Source organism: Melanerpes formicivorus, unplaced genomic scaffold (genome assembly GCF_026170545.1).
Source record: "Melanerpes formicivorus ecotype bairdi unplaced genomic scaffold, bMelFor1.0.p_v2 SCAF_75, whole genome shotgun sequence".
Classification (NCBI taxonomy): Eukaryota; Metazoa; Chordata; class Aves; order Piciformes; family Picidae; genus Melanerpes; species Melanerpes formicivorus.
In genome coordinates, this window is record NW_027142427.1 from 2,762,728 (window position 1) to 2,779,720 (window position 16,993).

At 39.8% G+C, this 16,993-nt stretch overlaps 1 protein-coding gene across 4 annotated transcripts in view; it reads right to left on the bottom strand.

Moving 5' to 3' along the window:
* FAF1 (Fas associated factor 1) overlaps window positions 1–16,993 on the bottom strand; it is a 189,686-nt gene that overhangs the window by 38,610 nt on the left and 134,083 nt on the right. For all 4 annotated transcript variants that reach the window (XM_068163852.1, XM_068163851.1, XM_068163850.1 and 1 more), the window contains 2 exons: window positions 15,387–15,541; window positions 1,658–1,794 (listed from right to left, as the gene is read on the bottom strand). In XM_068163852.1, the coding sequence (XP_068019953.1) occupies window positions 1,658–1,794; window positions 15,387–15,541 (292 nt within the window). The remainder of the gene's footprint in view (window positions 1–1,657; window positions 1,795–15,386; window positions 15,542–16,993) is intronic.

A 16,993-nucleotide genomic window follows, 5' to 3' on the forward strand; every position in this document is an offset into this window, starting at 1 on the left:
AATGGAAAGCAAGACAGTCTGCATTTCAATAAATGCCAGTGGGACTTACATTGGTGTATCTCTTCTGTAAACATGCCTTCTCACCCAGCCCTGAAAGGCCCTCATTGTTTCCAGTTCTACCACTTGCTACCTTAGCAGAAAATGTTATCCTGCATGCTACCACACAGGACTCCAGAGACCAGCATTCATTTGAAGGCACATTGTTAAAAAATAGCAGTGACCCAATTCAAGGGAAAAGAACAAGCAGAGCACAGCTGATCATGGTTAAAGGATAAACTTAAGTAAGGCTGCAACTGATGATCACTTCAGCTTAGTTTAGTTCAAAAGCCTGCAGAAAGCCTGACAAATCATTAAAACTTAACCAATGCAATGAAATAATTTGGATTATTTTATAATATAAGGCTTCATTCTGCTATGACTTTGAGTCACCAAGTTGCTAAAGAGGGACTTCAGTGGGGTAATACAGGCGCTGAATGGTGTGGCAGAGTTATAAACCCAAGAAACTCTCTAAGAGTTGTTTCCATGAAGCCAGTTTTGTAAGTGATAGAAGTACCATGAATTGGTGTTGTGCTGTACCTTGCATTCAGGAGTCAAAATCCATCCAAATTAGCAGTTTCAGCCATAGGAAGGAGCACTGCAGATTCCTCAGGAAAATTATTACTCCCATATGCAGAAAGCAACAATAATGCTGTCTGCAAAAGGCAGTATTTCCTGAGTTTGAACTTCCTCCAGCAAATAAGGAGATTAAAATAAAGACTGCCAGATATAAGCAATAAATAAATGAGGACACAGTGTCATGAAGGCAAACTTGTGGAGAAAGCAGAAGAAATGAAAGGCAGCCATTCTTTGATGTACTTTAATTTGAAGAGTTACTGAGAACAGCAGTCAAAGGGCATCACTCCACATCTAAGTCATCTTACTGTCAGTGAAATCAGAGGAATGGTTATGCCAGAAAGAATCACAGAACTGCTTGTCTGTGTCAGAACGCTCCATTTATGTGAGATTATATTAGTAACTTCAATTCTGATTTGAAGTCTGAAAAACTGTTCACACATTAGCCCACTACATGCAACAGGAGTCCACACGTGAACAAGGAACTGCATGGAAAGAGCAAAATCCATTCTGGCACTGTACAAAAAGTGGAACCATAATCTTTTAGAGATGAGGAGGAGACTTGATAGGGTGGTTGGTTGCATGGTTCAGTTGATTAGGTGGGTTGGATGATAGGTTGGATGTGATGATCTTGAAGGTCTCTTCCAGCCTGGTTCGGTTCGGTTCAGTTCGGTTCTATTCTATTCTATCCTATCCTATCCTAACTTATCCTAACCTATCCTATCCTATCCTACCCGGAACAACACTGGATATAAATTTGGAAAACAAATGTAGCTCCTTACTTAGGGAATTTGGCTTCTACTTAAAAAAGATAAAAATTAAACACTTTTACTATGATTCTGCTACAGTCAAGGCAACTTCAATCTCCAATATCAAGTTAATACATTCATAAATGGCAGCTATTTATAGTGTGGCAGCAAAGCTTCTTTTGTGAGATCAATTCACATCCTGAACATCTCGGAAAAAGAAATGGTCAGCACAGATGTCTTCTACTAGCTTCAATATTCACATAAGAAATGCTTTTAATACAAAGTGAGAACTGTACCTTGTATTACATTCAATACTTCATTAGATGATCGTTTTCCCATAATAATCAGGAAAAGTGGAAACTGGTCTGTCTTCTGAGTTCGAATTGTTTGGGCTACAACACTCCCAAAGTGCCTGGTGCACATCGTCAGAAACCTGTGTGGGGAGAAGAGAAGTGAACGCTGTAGAGGTGTTTTCCAAGTTTTCCAACTGCTGAATCAAGCAGTTTAACTGTTACCTGCTTTTTAACACCTAGGCTTCTGCAGACAATTCCAGAGCTCTTTATCCCGTTTTATGCTCGAATCATGAGGATATTTACCAATACGACAGAACCCAGACTGTCTAAATTACACCAATTAATAACCGGTGGGGACAGTGATTTATTGGATGGAGAATTCCATTTCCTGCTACACAATTCTGCAGGCTGTAATTCAAAACTAACACCACCAGCCCCCAGTTCCCCATCCCCAAATAATTGTGCTAAATCAATTGGTAAGAACTTCTGAAAGAGAAGCAAAGTAGAGCCATAACATAGTACACTGTAAGTATGTATATATATGTGTGTGTATATATATGTGTGTGTATATATAGATGTGTGTATATATATGTGTGTATATATATATATGTGTGTGTGTGTGTGTATATATATATATATGTATAAAGTATAAAACCAGTAAGATTTCATACAAACCCACAATTTAACAATGAAAGATCCAGGAATTGGCTTCAGCCGTCACAGAATTAAAACCTGGTACTTCAGACTTGCATTTTCTTTTGTATTAGTGCCCTGCCAGTGACATACTTAGCAGTCTGGTCTAAAAAAACAATAATTCTAAGCTTTTGACCAAAAAAGCTCTTGGATATTAGCATACAGAAGTCTAGCATTAGTATTCTTAACACGATCTTGAATAAATGAAAAAACTGATAAAGCTTTTCTCTTCCATTAGAGGACTGTTTGAAATTAGCATTTCTTTCAAGAGAAAAGGGTAGCTTATGATATGTTTTCAGATCTGATGGTAAAAAGTAAATGTCATAATAATAATGAATTATGAAAGACCAAATGCAAATATAGAATGCTTTAATAAGATCCAATTTAATAAAGTCTGTAAAAATAATGGACTTTTAATAACATGGGTCACAAAAGGCAAAACAGTGGAAATTCTGAGGACTAGCCACTGGTACAGGCTTATTAATTCTTAATTATGTTCATGAAAGGCAACTTAAATCGTGTGTTTTCTTATGCCTTATGATAATATTTTAGGTAACAACTACTCTGAAATGTGTGCTCTAACTGAAGAGCAAAGTCCTGTTGTCACATGCATTAGAAGCCAAATCTATTTGAAAAGACAAACTGCATTAAAATGTCAAGAGCTCCAAGTAATTTCTTCTCAAAGATACTGAAAAGATTCAAAATGGTTATTTTTCAAATCAATATATATTGTATCAAACAAAATGGCTAACAATTGATAAGCCTGAGGAGTACCACACTTGGCTGGCTGAAGGCACCTCAAGTGCAAAAACCCATTCTCAGGGACAATTTGAAGTGTAACTATGGCCACAGTTGGGTGGAAGGCAATGATCAGAAGTATCACAGTATAACTAAGGTTGGAAGAGACCTCAAGGATCATCGAGTCCAACCTGTCACCACAGACCTCATGGCTAGACCATGGCACCAAGTGCCACGTCCAATCTCCTCTTGGACGCCTCCAGGGACAGTGACTCCACCACCTCCCTGGGCAGCACATTCCAATGACGAATGATTCACTCAGTCAAGAACTTTCTCCTCACTTTGAGTCTAAACCTCCCCTGGCACAGCTTGAGACTGTGTCCCCTTGTTCTGGTGCTGGTTGCCTGGGAGAAGAGACCAACCCCTTCCTGGCTACAACCACCTTTCAGGTAGTTGTAGAGGGCAATGAGGTCACCCCTGAGCCTCCTCTTCTCCAGGCTAAACAATCCCAGCTCCCTCAGCCTCTCCTCATAGGGCTTGTGCTCAAGGCCTCTCACCAGCCTTGTTGCCCTTCTCTGGACATTTCAAGTATTTCAATGTCCTCCTTAAACTGAGGGGCCCTTGCCTCCTTCATTCTCTGTCTTTTGCAATTCAGAATCATTACACACAAAGCCAATGTCAAAAACACCAATTAGAACAGCTATGTAGAGACACACCACCTGGTATAAAGTGTCCATAAAGTCTGGGCACAAAATCTTTGCAGCTAAATAGTATTTTTTTGATGTTTGCTTCTCAAAGTGGGACTACACAAGTGAAATCTTGGTCTTGCACAAGTCAGTGGTGATCTTCCACTTCAAAATGACTTCTGTGAGCTCAAGGCTTCACTTCTGGAAGCAATAACTGCAGTGGAAAAGTGAATTGAATTCCTGAAACTCAGGTATTAAAACTTTCAAGAGTCTTCAACATACCACAGAAGAAAAGCACCCAAAGGAAAACAAAATATTTAACTGGAGGTGAGAAAGTGCTGTAGAGAATAATGCTGAAAGGACCCAAACTAGAGACTTCAACTACTAGTTGCACTAATTAAAAACATTGGTCCTGTGCTTCTAGGTTTGCTTGCTTGTTTGTTTGAATCAAGTCTATATTTAGGCAGCTTTGGACTGGAAGTAGCTGAGAGGACACAGGGGTGGTTGAAACTCAGACTACTTCTTCTGAGGATATCAAAGGTTGTAAACCACCAAAAACTTGAAACAGTGCTTGCAAAAGAACTAAGCTCTACAAATTCAGTGGGGAGCCTGATGGCACACAGACGGACGGGAGCTGTTTTCTCACTGTGCACTGTGAATATTTTAAGGATGCTAAATGTAACTGCTGCTGAAAAGCTTTACTGTGGGTGTTCAAGTCCAGGTTGGATGAGGCCTTGAGCAGCTGAGTCTTGTTGAGAGGTGTCCCTGTCCATGGCAGGGAGGTTGGAGTTGATGATCTCAAAGGTCCCTTCCAACCTAGGCCATATCCCAGTCTCATAATACACTTTTATTGGTATGGGGTTTGTACTCAGAGAATTGTGAAGGAAGTAAGTATTTCAGTGTGTTAGAAGATTTCTGAAGTAATTTTTCCACCAGATGAATATTTATATGTGAAACTTATGGATAACTATATAGAACATCACAGATTAAGATACACCAGGGTCCTCTATAATCACATCTAGAAATGGGTTTCAACTCCCTGGCTTCATGCCTTCAACTCCCTGGCATGTCATGCCAGGATATTATAAGGATACACATAGTTTCCTCATTGGGTAACAGCAGAACAGATGCCAGATGCCAACATCTCCCAGCATGTTTTTTTGGTTTTCTGCTTGGGGCCACTTCTTACAGCCACTGGTGCCACCTGCCCTTCTCTTTCAAATCACCTCTGCTGCTGTTGCAATCTGCTCAGCTCACAGGGACAGCAGCCAGCTCGCTCACCTGCCAGTTACAAGAGCAGCTCATGCCAATCCTGATCCAAATGCAACCTTTGCCTTGCTTGGGAGAGGAGTGAGAAACAGCTCTTCTTTCAACTTTGAATAATGACTGTCCAGATGACAGCATAGCTGTGATGAGGATGTTCATGGGGGATGAATGGCCAGCTGATGGGTATCAGCATTATCTTCAGAGCAGAGCAAATACACATGGAGAAACTCTTCTGACTGACATGATCCATCCAAAGAGACCTTGCCCTTTGGAATCAAGCAATACCCCACTTGTCTGTTGAACTAAAATGTAACCAAGCCATCAAAAATGTGGAGGCAGTCAAACAATGCAACACTAAATGAAGAGCAGCAGCACTCTCCAATGCCTACTACACCATGTAACTCCTGTTCACCAGTGATTACTCATGCATGTGCTCTTTGCCAGGTCAGGGGTAACTCATTTCTTCCTTTGACTATATGGGGAGGAACATTTTCATTTATGATCCCTCTTCAGGTTTTCTCATGCCTTTTAATAGATGTTGCAACTACTGAACTAATTTTCAATCTCCCCCCCCCCCCCCTTTTCTATATTTTCAGAGACTGTATTTGAAGACTTTTTTTCTTTTCTTTTTTTTTGGGCTGGACAAGAATGTGGAAGAAAGTAAATCTCCTCTGTGCTAATAAATGTGCCCCTCTGTGTCAGAAGCACATGAGTATGACCAAAACAATTTGGTGCAATAACCAATATCTTCCTCAGTTCATCGCTAACAAGAGGATTTCTTACTTTCATCTCAAGAGAAGTGTGCCAGATCTTTCAGTGGCATCTCCAGAGCTGCCAAGAGAACTGTCTATGGAGTGCATCAAAGAGCCAGATGTCCCTCTGGGGAGAACTGCTTTCCACAACACACTGGATTACTGTGATCTCCAACCAAAAGTGGAAGTAGAGGAAGACTGCCAGGAAGGAAGGGCAAATGGCACCTAACTAGTCCTTTCATTTTTTTTAAATTACAACAATGTTCAAGGAGGTAGAGGCATGAGAAAGGCAAGGGAAAAAAATTAGGAAGGAAAAATCCATTAAAAAAAATAAATCTTAACATTTACAAGAAAAAAGTTCATCAAGAAACGAATAGTTTTGGCACACAGCAAGATTTCTTTACTTCTGTCATGATACTAAATACACCAGAAGTTATTAAATCTACAGAATAAAGGAGAACACTGACCATGGCTTGACAAATACAGACAAATCCTAACAAGTAGAAAATGATCTTAATATTTTTTAATGTAGATTGAACAGATATTAATTCTTAGATGTAGTCAACTCTGTTAAAAATGGCACATGGGAAGAATTATTCTGGTGAAAAAAGGTGCTGATTTGAGGAGCTGCTGATCACTGCACAGCAGCTATCCACAAGCATTCTGAGATAACCTGTGCTGACCTTTCAGTCTACCGAAAAAAAGGTTAAAAATATTACTTAAATATGTGTCCACACATAACACCTAGAATTAACCAGGCTGGAAAAGACCTTGGAGATCATCAAGTCCAACCTTCCACTCAACACCACCTAATCAACTAAACCATGGCACCAAGTGCCCCATCCAGGCTCTTAAACACCTCCAGTGATGGTGACTGCACCACCTCCCTGGGCAGCACATTCCCACGGCCAATCTCTCTTTCTGGGAAGAATTTCTTCCTAACATCCAGCCTAAACCTCCCCTGGTGCAGCTTGAGAATGCTTCTTACAACTTAGGTCTGTGGTCTACCAGAGCTCCTGGTCTCAGTTTGTCTGCACAGAACTTTGTAAATGCTGGGGTTTAGCAATAATATGTCTTTGTGAGAACATGCAGCTTTTGATATTTAACAAAACTGGCTACCTCTGGCTGAAGGGCTGATCATCAAAAGTGAGGATCCTGGAGCTCAATGTTTTTTGATCTCTAGAAAGCTTTTGATCTGCATGATACCTATTTACACCATAGAATATGTATTGCCTTTTTTGGGAAGAGCCCACAGGAGAAAGCCAAGGAGGAGGCAGCTGTTCCTGACAGGAGGTGTTTCATCATTACAATGATGTATTGTATGCTGCTCATGTATTATGTTGTTTCACATTCTTGTTAGTCATAGGTAATAGGTTGGACTTGATGACACAGTCTCAGGCTGCACCAGGGGAGGTTTAGGTTGGATGTTAGGAAGAAGTTCTATACAGAGAGAGTGATTGCCCATTGGAATGGGCTGCCCGGGGAGGTGGTGGAGTCACCATCATTGGAGGTGTTCAGGAGGAGACTTGATGGGGTGCTTGGTGCCATGGGTTAGTTGTTTAGGTGGGTTGGATTGGTTGAGGGGTTGGACACGATGATCTTGAAGGTCACTTCCAACCTGGTTTATTCTATGTATGGTTCTTGCAAAGGACTTAACAGAAAGTCTGCACTGCAGATGTTTTTTGATATATCATCTCAGCCTGAAGCCCTGCTCAAAAAGCATCATCAGGACAAAATCTGATAGCGTCTTACAGTCTGAACTGGTGTTCAGTCGATAAGCAGGATGATGTTTGACCAAAACTGTGTGATCTATTTAGGGCCAGATACTTGCCAAGGCCAATATTACTTTAAGAAACTTCAAAACTTCAGAAATCAGTGTGTGTGTGTGGGAAAGTAGTAACTTCTTTCTTGAGGATGAAGAAAACAATTAGGAATATTAAATATGCAAGATTTCTGATTATTTTTAATAGTAATCATATGCTGTGTAAAGTCAATATAAGACTCATTAAAATGTTAATGTAAAAATAACATTTTTGTATTAGGTATTCACATTAAAAGAAAAGGAAAAAGCTGAGGACATGAAATGGTACAGTAAAATTAGCTTGCTATCCATGGTCTCCAGAGCAGGGAGTTATTGTCTTACCCACACTGGTAGGTTTATAACTATTGACTCAAACACAAGACTGAAGGAGCAACAGGTGCAAGGCACATTTTAAAGATATATAAGGCAGCCTGAGTCAAATGAAGTGGATATTCTCTTTAGTACCCCGATGCTAAATATCCAGGGATTCAGAATTAAAACCCATGATTTTATCCACCATTTCTTTATGTGAAAGTAAAGCCCAGATGAGTGGGTTATCTATCTCTTCATAAAACATGGAAGATCTAATTTCATCCTGCCAGGTTCAAACAGATTAGGTAAATACTTTATAACCCCATTTAGTCTAAAGCATGTGCCTCTAGAAACTCATCAATCCATCCTTTCAGATACCACTGGACACCAGAGAAAATGATTGGCAAAAGTACAAATGAAATACACCTAGCCCCCTTGCTAAAACACAATGGAAGGCATAAGATGCACCTGCTGTATCACTGGTAGCCTTGAGTGCTGCCTATCATCTTAGAAAGATTATGTAATGCACACTCTGCTAAGCAATATCCAAGGCTTGCAATGGGTAGATTTAATAATAACCTAGAAAAGATCAGAGAGCATTGTTTAGTTACTGTTGCAGATGCTAGCAAAGTGAGAGAAGCTACAAGCACTTTGGAAGGCAGTGAAAGCATTTAGCTTCACCTTCACAAATCTGAGAAATGTCTTGACAAAGCAATCCAACAAGGTCAGTGGAAGTCCCCAAGTAGGAGGAACAATTGCACAAATACAGAATAAAAGTCAAGCAGTAAGGGAAGAAGAAAAGTCATGATGTGAACAAGACAGTCATCATGTTGGGATGAGTACACAGAAGCATGGTTTGTACAACCTGAAATAATCCTGTTTCTGCATTTAGCTCCAAGAAGGCAGCTTTAGGCAGGGTGCTTCATTAAAGGCGTGAAACAATTACAGAAAGACCACATCAAGGTTGCAGTAAGAAATGCCTACAAAAGGACCAAGCTACTTGGAAAGGCTGAAGAAATCACAGTTGCTTAGTTTAAGAAAATCGCAGGAAAACTTAACAGTGTAATGTGTGTGGCATGCTCTAGGTGATCCTGCTCTGGCAAGGGGTTTAGACTAGATGATCTTTTGAGGTCCCTTCCAATCCTAACATTCTGTGATAGTGAGAGAACCAAGATATAACTGCCACTGACTGCTGCAAGAGAATTTCAATTACATATCAGTGAGAACTGCCTACAGGGGAAGTCAAGCACTGGAACTGATTACAGAAAATGGAGAGGAACTTCCTTCACACCAGAGACTGGATCAGACAACCAATGGTGAGGAATGGCACAGGTACACCTGAACATTCTGGCAAGACAGGGACTGAATGCTAATGTCTGCAGCTCTCCAAATCCACAGACAAAGCAGTAACAAAAGGGAGAGGCTAGAGGTCAAAGCTGAGTCATCCTAACCCAAAGGAAAAGGATGGGCATCTGCACTTCCTGCAGCACCAAAGAGATTCATTCACACCTTTCAGCTGCATTTTGGTACAAACTTCTGACTCTGCCTGCTCAATTTTTTCTTCTGACAGCTGACTTCGATGCATAGGTGCAGCTAAATTTCTCTACACCTTCAATATCATCCAGCATTAGATTCCACTGATGCAGCTGTGGACTCCTGTAGTTACATGGACGTGGATGTGTGAATTACTTCTTCCTCCTTCCTTAAAACATTCCAACAAGTCTGTTTTGACTGCCTGTTCTTCTACCTCACCTCTTTTGCACAGGACACTGTGGAGTTTTATTCTTTCACCTTTTCTGTTCAACAAGCTTAATAAAGTGGGTTGTAGTTTGTGTACAGTGGGATAGAACTTGCTTTGGGATTTGCTTTTATCTTGGGGACTTCATATATATGCTTACAAATATATCAGTTCTCTTAATTCCTGTGGGTTAAATGATGGTGAGGTTTGGTTTTTTATCATATGACCTTAAAGCATTGCTATAGGCACTGAAAAAACCCAACACCCCACATCAGAGGGACATCTTTCTATTTATAGTTTAATATTATGGAGACATCCATATTTTACTAATCACAATCAGATTAAAATGCATTCTCTGTTGGTTTTTAGTTCTCCAAATTTGGACATTTTTAGACTACTAACATGAAATTACCTTGAAGCACATAAATATTTAAGCAGGGATAGTTTACCTTTTCTGGTGGGTGTATAATAAACAGTTTAACCATCATCTATATACAGGCTGTTTTGTTCTCCATCTAAAGAGACAATCACCTTTTATCCTTTTCCTTTTTTCTTCGTTTCAGTGCTATTAGGAAACTATTCACAAGTGCAACCCTGAACAATACTATGCAGTAATTATGACTGGATGACAAAGAGATGCGAACAATTACTGAGCCCATTTTGAAACCCTACACTAATAAAGTCATTAGATGCTGCCCTTGCCATGAGCCTTCTAAAAGCTTCTGAAGTTACAAGAACACACGGCATTGTTCGTTAGGACAATCGCTGCTGGCAGAATGCAAACCTTGAGTTAAACCATGCTGCAAATTGATCTTGACATTCTGTTAAGACCGCCACTAAAATCAAAAGCAAAGGAGAAAAGGAGAAAATGAGCGGGTGGGATGTAATCATGGAACAGAAGGGTTCCCTCCTCACCTTCTTTCCTCTTCCTCCTCCAAACAAACCATACAGAAAATGACAAACTTGCCTGGTGTTTGAGAACCTTTATTTTTAAAACATTAATTAGACTTCTGACCTGTTTTTATGGACTGGCACTGTATTGCTGTTGAAGTGAATTAAATAAAATACTGCAAAATACAACAGAAAAGGTTTTCACACTGTTCTGTAAAACCTGCTAAGGATTTAGTGCCTAAAGAACACATCCAATGGTTTTGCGAGCAACATATACAGAATCGACGGTCACTCACGAAGGGAAATTAACTCACCAAGTCCGGCTCTCACAGACCCCACACCTGCAATATATTTGCTGAAGGATCAAATAGGATTGGGGAGCTGGAGTAATATGGTCAACTGGTCTTCATCCAGGCATGCATCATTCAGTAGGTTAGTATTAGGGGTCAGCAACTGTGAATATGGCTAATTACTTGATGACGGAAATTGCAGGTGAAGACAACCTGCTGCTGAGAAGCACTTTAGTCAATTAACTCTTTCCTAAGCTTAAGCAAAGTGAAAAAAACTATCGTTTGAACATTAAAACTAACAAGTACCTGTCATCAGAGCTGAGAAAAGTTGGCAACACCTTGAAATACAGCGCCCAAGGGCAACGATATCAAAAGCTAAAAAGCTGTTACAGGCATTTGAGTCGCTGCTTGATGGGTTTGGCATTGTTTTGTTTGGCAAACATGAAGTACGTTGGAAATCTGTTAATATTGTGCATAATCTATGTTTGTAAATGCTGTATGTACAAACATAAGGGGGGTGTGTGCATGTGGAGGTACAGATGTATGCATATACATGCACTGTGTATCTGTCCTTGATACAAGTATGTTAATGTACACATCTATGTACACATATATATACACACAACTCCCATACACATGCACGTAACTATGTTAGAATAATGGTATTTAGCCAACTCTTTGAAGTCAGAACTATAACTGCTCATGTCTGGCTTTCCTGCTCATCTGTCTCATAACCTTTCTGGAAACCTGAGGAATCACTTAGCCAATGCCATGACCCAATGCAGCTAGTGAGCTGCTGGAGCCATGTGCTCAGACCAAAAGGTGAGGCCAGCACTGTCAACTCTGCTGTTGCCAAACCCCACTGCTGTCAAAACCCCAATGCTACTGCTCTGACACCTCCCATATCTGTGTTTCTGCTGTTTGGGGTGGCATGGTAGCAAATCTCCACAGCAAGCAATGAATAGAATTAGAATAGGAATAGGAATAGAATAGGACCAGACCAGACCAGACCAGGTTGGAAAAGACCTTCAAGATCAAGTCCAACCTATCACCCCACACCATCTTATCAACTAGACCATGGCACCATGAAAAGGAAGCAGGCACCATGAAAAGGAAGCAGGCACCATGAAAAGGAAGCAATGATTTTTTTTAAGCTCATGATTCATCCCAAACTGAGTAGAATGTAACAAGAAAGTAGAAAATATACTTGTACACCTTAGTGGCTTTTTTCCCCTCCTTTAGCTACGGACAACACAATTTACAAGACTATTCCAGACAGCAGCTCACTAAACTGAAGTCAACTGCAGGTGATAAAGATTTCACATACATTCCTCAACAGCATTGTAAACCCACCCCACTATTTTTCTAAATGAAGGCTAATTATTTCATGCCTTTTATTATGATTTTTAGAAAAATTCTAATAGATAGTGAAAAGATTCAGAATTTGCAGCACTTACCCAAAGCACTTGCTCCCCTTCCTGAAAATCTTATGTCAGAGGCATTTAACAGCTGTGGAAGCCAAAACAAAACAGCATCTGAACTGTTTTAACTGGAGTCCTCCTTCAGTTTGAGAAAGTAACATCCCTGGGTGGCTGTAGATAGAATTGTTTTGACTCCCACAGTTGCAGTGCTTAAACTCTTGCACTATTGCTAATGATTACCCTGGCACCTGCACATGCACTTCCAGCCCTACCTACAGAACTCTCTTCACTCAGTTGCAATGGGTGCTGAAGATCTAGAATGAGTTGCTCCTCATGTCCAGCTGAGAAGTGCCAGTGTACAGTAACACAGGATTCAAAGCACATCCTACACAAGTGCCAGTAGAGAAACATACTAAATATCAGGAAAAAATTATATGATTTTGGAACTAGTTTCCATAGAATCATTCAGGTTGGAGAAGACCCCTAGGATCATCAAATCCAATCACTGGCCCTACTCTATGAAGTTCATCCCTAAAACATATCCCCAAGCACCACATCTAAACAACCTTTAAACACACCCAGGGATGGTGACTCAATCACCTCCCTGGGCAGCCCATTCCAATGCCTGGCCACTCCTTCTGTGAAGGGGAAATCATTTAATTAATGAGAAAAAGGGAAATTGCTATTAAGATTAAGCAAACCAATGACATCCACAGTTGTCAGAAGAGGACAGCAAGGAGCAAGGCAAAAAAACCACAACACAGTACTTGAAGGTTTTTTGCTTATACAAGCAATGTATTCATATCTGTTTGAATTTATTCATGCCATGCTACAGCACTGAAAACCTGTCTTTTACTAATGACATTGAGGACGTCTCTGTTGATTGCTGTAAATAAAGTGGGTCTGATCCCTCTGCCTTTCCACTAGTGCAACTGCCACAGCACAAATAAGTTGCTCCTGGGCTACACCAGCACAAAAAAAGCAGTGCCTTCCATGACTGTTGTCTTCACAGCATTTAAATAAAAGTGCAACTATGTTCTTAGGGATGCAGAACAGGCTCCAAGACATGAGGTCACATAACAAAGGGCAGTAATTAAACAGAGATACTGAGTATTTAATTATGGGAATGTCCACAGCGCACTGGCGCTTTCCAAAGGGAGAAGGAAGCATCGTGCTCCCTCAGAAGCAAGAGCAGTCAAGGAGCAGGATGTGACACTAAACAGAACCAAGAAGCCAGCGTGCCTTGTTTATCCCTTACTATTTTTCTGACCTCACTGTTAATATGACAGTTTCTTTGTTGTCCTTCTCCTTAATAGGAAGCCAAAAAAATGAAGGCTTAAAATCTCTGCCACACTGCACAACCGGCAACCAGGTTCATTGAGACCAGCTATAAAGCCTTAAACAAGCCCTTTATTTGGTGTTTTAAGCAGTGTCATAAGGAATTAATAGGACACAGCTGTACAGGCTCTTTCTAACAAGCAGCTTCTGTCGCTTTGGTCACCACAGGTGTCTCTGTAACCTGCAAACTCCTATTACTAGTGTATCAAAGTTGTGCTACTTAATAGATTTCTTTAGTAAAACACAACAAAGCAATTACATGGCTGTTGATCGTCAGTCATAAAAAAAACAAAACCTCAAACACAGCTTTTCAAAAGAAACTACACTGCAATTTTTTGTCATTGTAAAATAAAAGAAACTAGAGAATTAAATAGAAAAGCAAACAATGGAACAGCAGGTAGTCAACTGAACTTAGCCACTACAGATGGTTTAGAAATAGTGTTTCCTTCTACACCAACTTGTGGAATAAAAGAAAAGGAGGAGGGCTCCTTGCTGCCCGTGAATGGCAATACCAGGAGACTTAAGCAACTTTCCAGTCTATGTATTTGGTCCCATGAAAGAACCTAGAATGCTGCTTTTCCTCTGTCTCTTTTTCCTTTTTAAAGAAGTTTTTCCATCTGTTTTTGTGACTGCACTTTTCCAATCTTGTAACTCTTCTGCAGAATAACAAACAATCAATATAGCTGCTGATTCTTCCAGTAAGGAAATGCAGAAGGTCAAGTGAGGAATTTCTGGGAAACACAAGTGTCATTTTACAAGTGTATGAGAGTAAAGACCAGGGCCAGTTTTAGTGGAGAAATATTAACTATAATTTACATATTTCTAAATAAGAATGAATGAATGCTGTAATTCTAGCAAGCCACAAGATGAAGAAAAAACATAAATATGTGCTTTTAATTGTTCAATGACCAATGGAGTTGTGTAAAAAAACTTATCCCAGCCCAAATGACTGTTGTTATCTTTTGTTCAAGTCACATTAACTCTCATTGTAGTAATAGATGCAAGACATTATCCTGACAAGCAGACATCTGTGTAAATAAAGGTGATGAAACATGATCCAACCAAAAAAGCCAGATTCCTAAATATATTAAGTAAAATCACAAAATAGCTATTTTCAAAACACTGGGATCAGCTGATAACTAAAGAGGAGAAAGGTCTTAATATAAAGCCAAGAAAATTTGTTGGTAACACAAAAAATGTAGAAGGGATGTGGAATCTACAGGGTTTCAAGTTCTTCACTCATCAGCAAAAATAATGGCCTCTCTAAGACACAGGGCCAGGTTTTATTACATGAAAACCTATCAAAATATCTGAACATCAGAAAATTGTAGGTTACAAACATGCATGTAAATGGTGAGCTTTAAAATTATTGTAGAGTCTGCTCTTGACATTAAATGTATGAATAAGATTTCAATTAACAACAGTAGCTATTACCCCTGACAGTTCTAATGCAGTTAAGCCTACATATATACAAGAAGAGTCACATAATGTTCTGGCACTGCAATGCAAAACTGTGAAGATACAGTCCTAGGCCTATGTTTATGAAATAAAAGAGGGGGAGGAAAAAGACAAGTTAAAACCAAATTAATTAATATTTTTTTCAATGGGAACAAGAAGTCATTTTGTAATGAAAACAAGGACAGCCCAATTCCCAGTGAATGTCAGCCAGCATAGCTTCACTGATCAGCTAAGAACAAGCATGAAGTTTTTAGTTCAAATAGATAGCAAGCAACAAAAGACTGGATACCCAGAGATAAGGGCCTTCCTTGAGAGAAAGGCTGCTCCACTCAGAGTAGAGAGTCTTACCTTGCTCTGTTTGCTTCTTTTGTCATGTCCCATGCCCAGGTTATGAAGTTCTGACTCAGATAGGAGACAATGGATTCAGCACAAAGCATTTGTGAGCAGAAGACGTTAGTTAGCACACTTTCATCATGGTGGAGGTAGATAGCAAGAAGCTTTCTCTGAAAAGACACATGAAAAGATCAGTGAAAATTTCCTCAGGCTACTGAGTAATCTAGAATTCCTGCTATAAATTTGTGTGTCAGGATACCCTATGGTGTTTCGTCGAGGGTGCTGAGTATCTCAGCATGTAGATGGGAGGGAAAAAACCTTCAGCAGCTTTCAAGTCAAATGGTCCATCTCTCCAAATCTGTAATTCTTCTCAATGCTTCCTATTATTTTATTTTGCCTATTAGGATATCACATACTATATGCACAGAACATGAAAATGGCAGCAGTTCAATGAAAACCAAAACCCTCATTCATAGACTTAGCTTAAGAAATGAGTGAACTTTTTTAGCCTGCTGCTCAATGAAGATAACATTTGGAGAGTTCCCTGAGCAAAGAACCTGCCTCTTGATGTAACTGCATCTATGATACAAACAATTATAAACACCTTGAAAAAATGACAGTGTATTATCATCACCCCATGTCTAGTCAAATCAAAAGGAAAATGAGTAAATGACAATACAGCTGCCTACAGTCCCATGTCTGCAACACTATGTGCTGCATGTTTTGGCAGCTCTCCATCCAGCTGTATGACAGGGGGAGGCCCAAAGCACATCAGCCTCTCACCTGCTTTGTGAATCAACGTGTCAAAAGGCCATGTGTTAGCCCAGCTGGCTACATCTCTTATGGAGATGAGGAGCAAGCCCCAGCACTTGCAAAAGAAGCAAGGGAAAGAGTACAGGAGACACAGATCAAAGACCTCACTGAGTTTGCGAGTGATGATAAATCCATCATAGTTACCACTTTAACAAAGACTAGATGTTGAGGATGGTGTTTGTGGTCTACTGAAATGAAATATTCTGTGTTGTGTTCTTCTGAAACCCTATCAAGCAGTATTTCAGCTTTGGGGCCAGAAACACAGAGCTGTGCTGTGCTCCCAGAATAATATCACATCACCTTTAGGGAAGTGAGTCTATGTGTACCTACATGCAGGAAGAAGACTGAACTAAATACAAAGAAACTATGAGCTAGTTAAGGACCATGATAATCAATGAGTAATTAATACCATTCAGAAAATTACAACTTCCCATTCCCTCCTACCCATATATATCACTTGATTTTAAAATCCTACTGGAACATATTTGCTGAGATGATATGGTAAATGCTATTTTCAGACTTTTATAAATAAAAGTAATTTCAAATCTCTTCATCAGAAAGAACAATGAGCACTAGATAATCAAGTGCATCGATACAGCAAGACAGGGGATGCAATCCTGAGACAAGCTGTCTTTGTAAAAAGCCTGTATGGCTATCACCCCATACACTGGCTTTGGATAAAACTTAATGACTGTTTATAAAAAGAAGAATACATTTGAACATTAGACTTTGGGAAAGGGATTAGCAATTTGCATCAATGTTTGTCTGATTTAATTTAAACGTTCTTCAGAACCACACGCACATGTGCC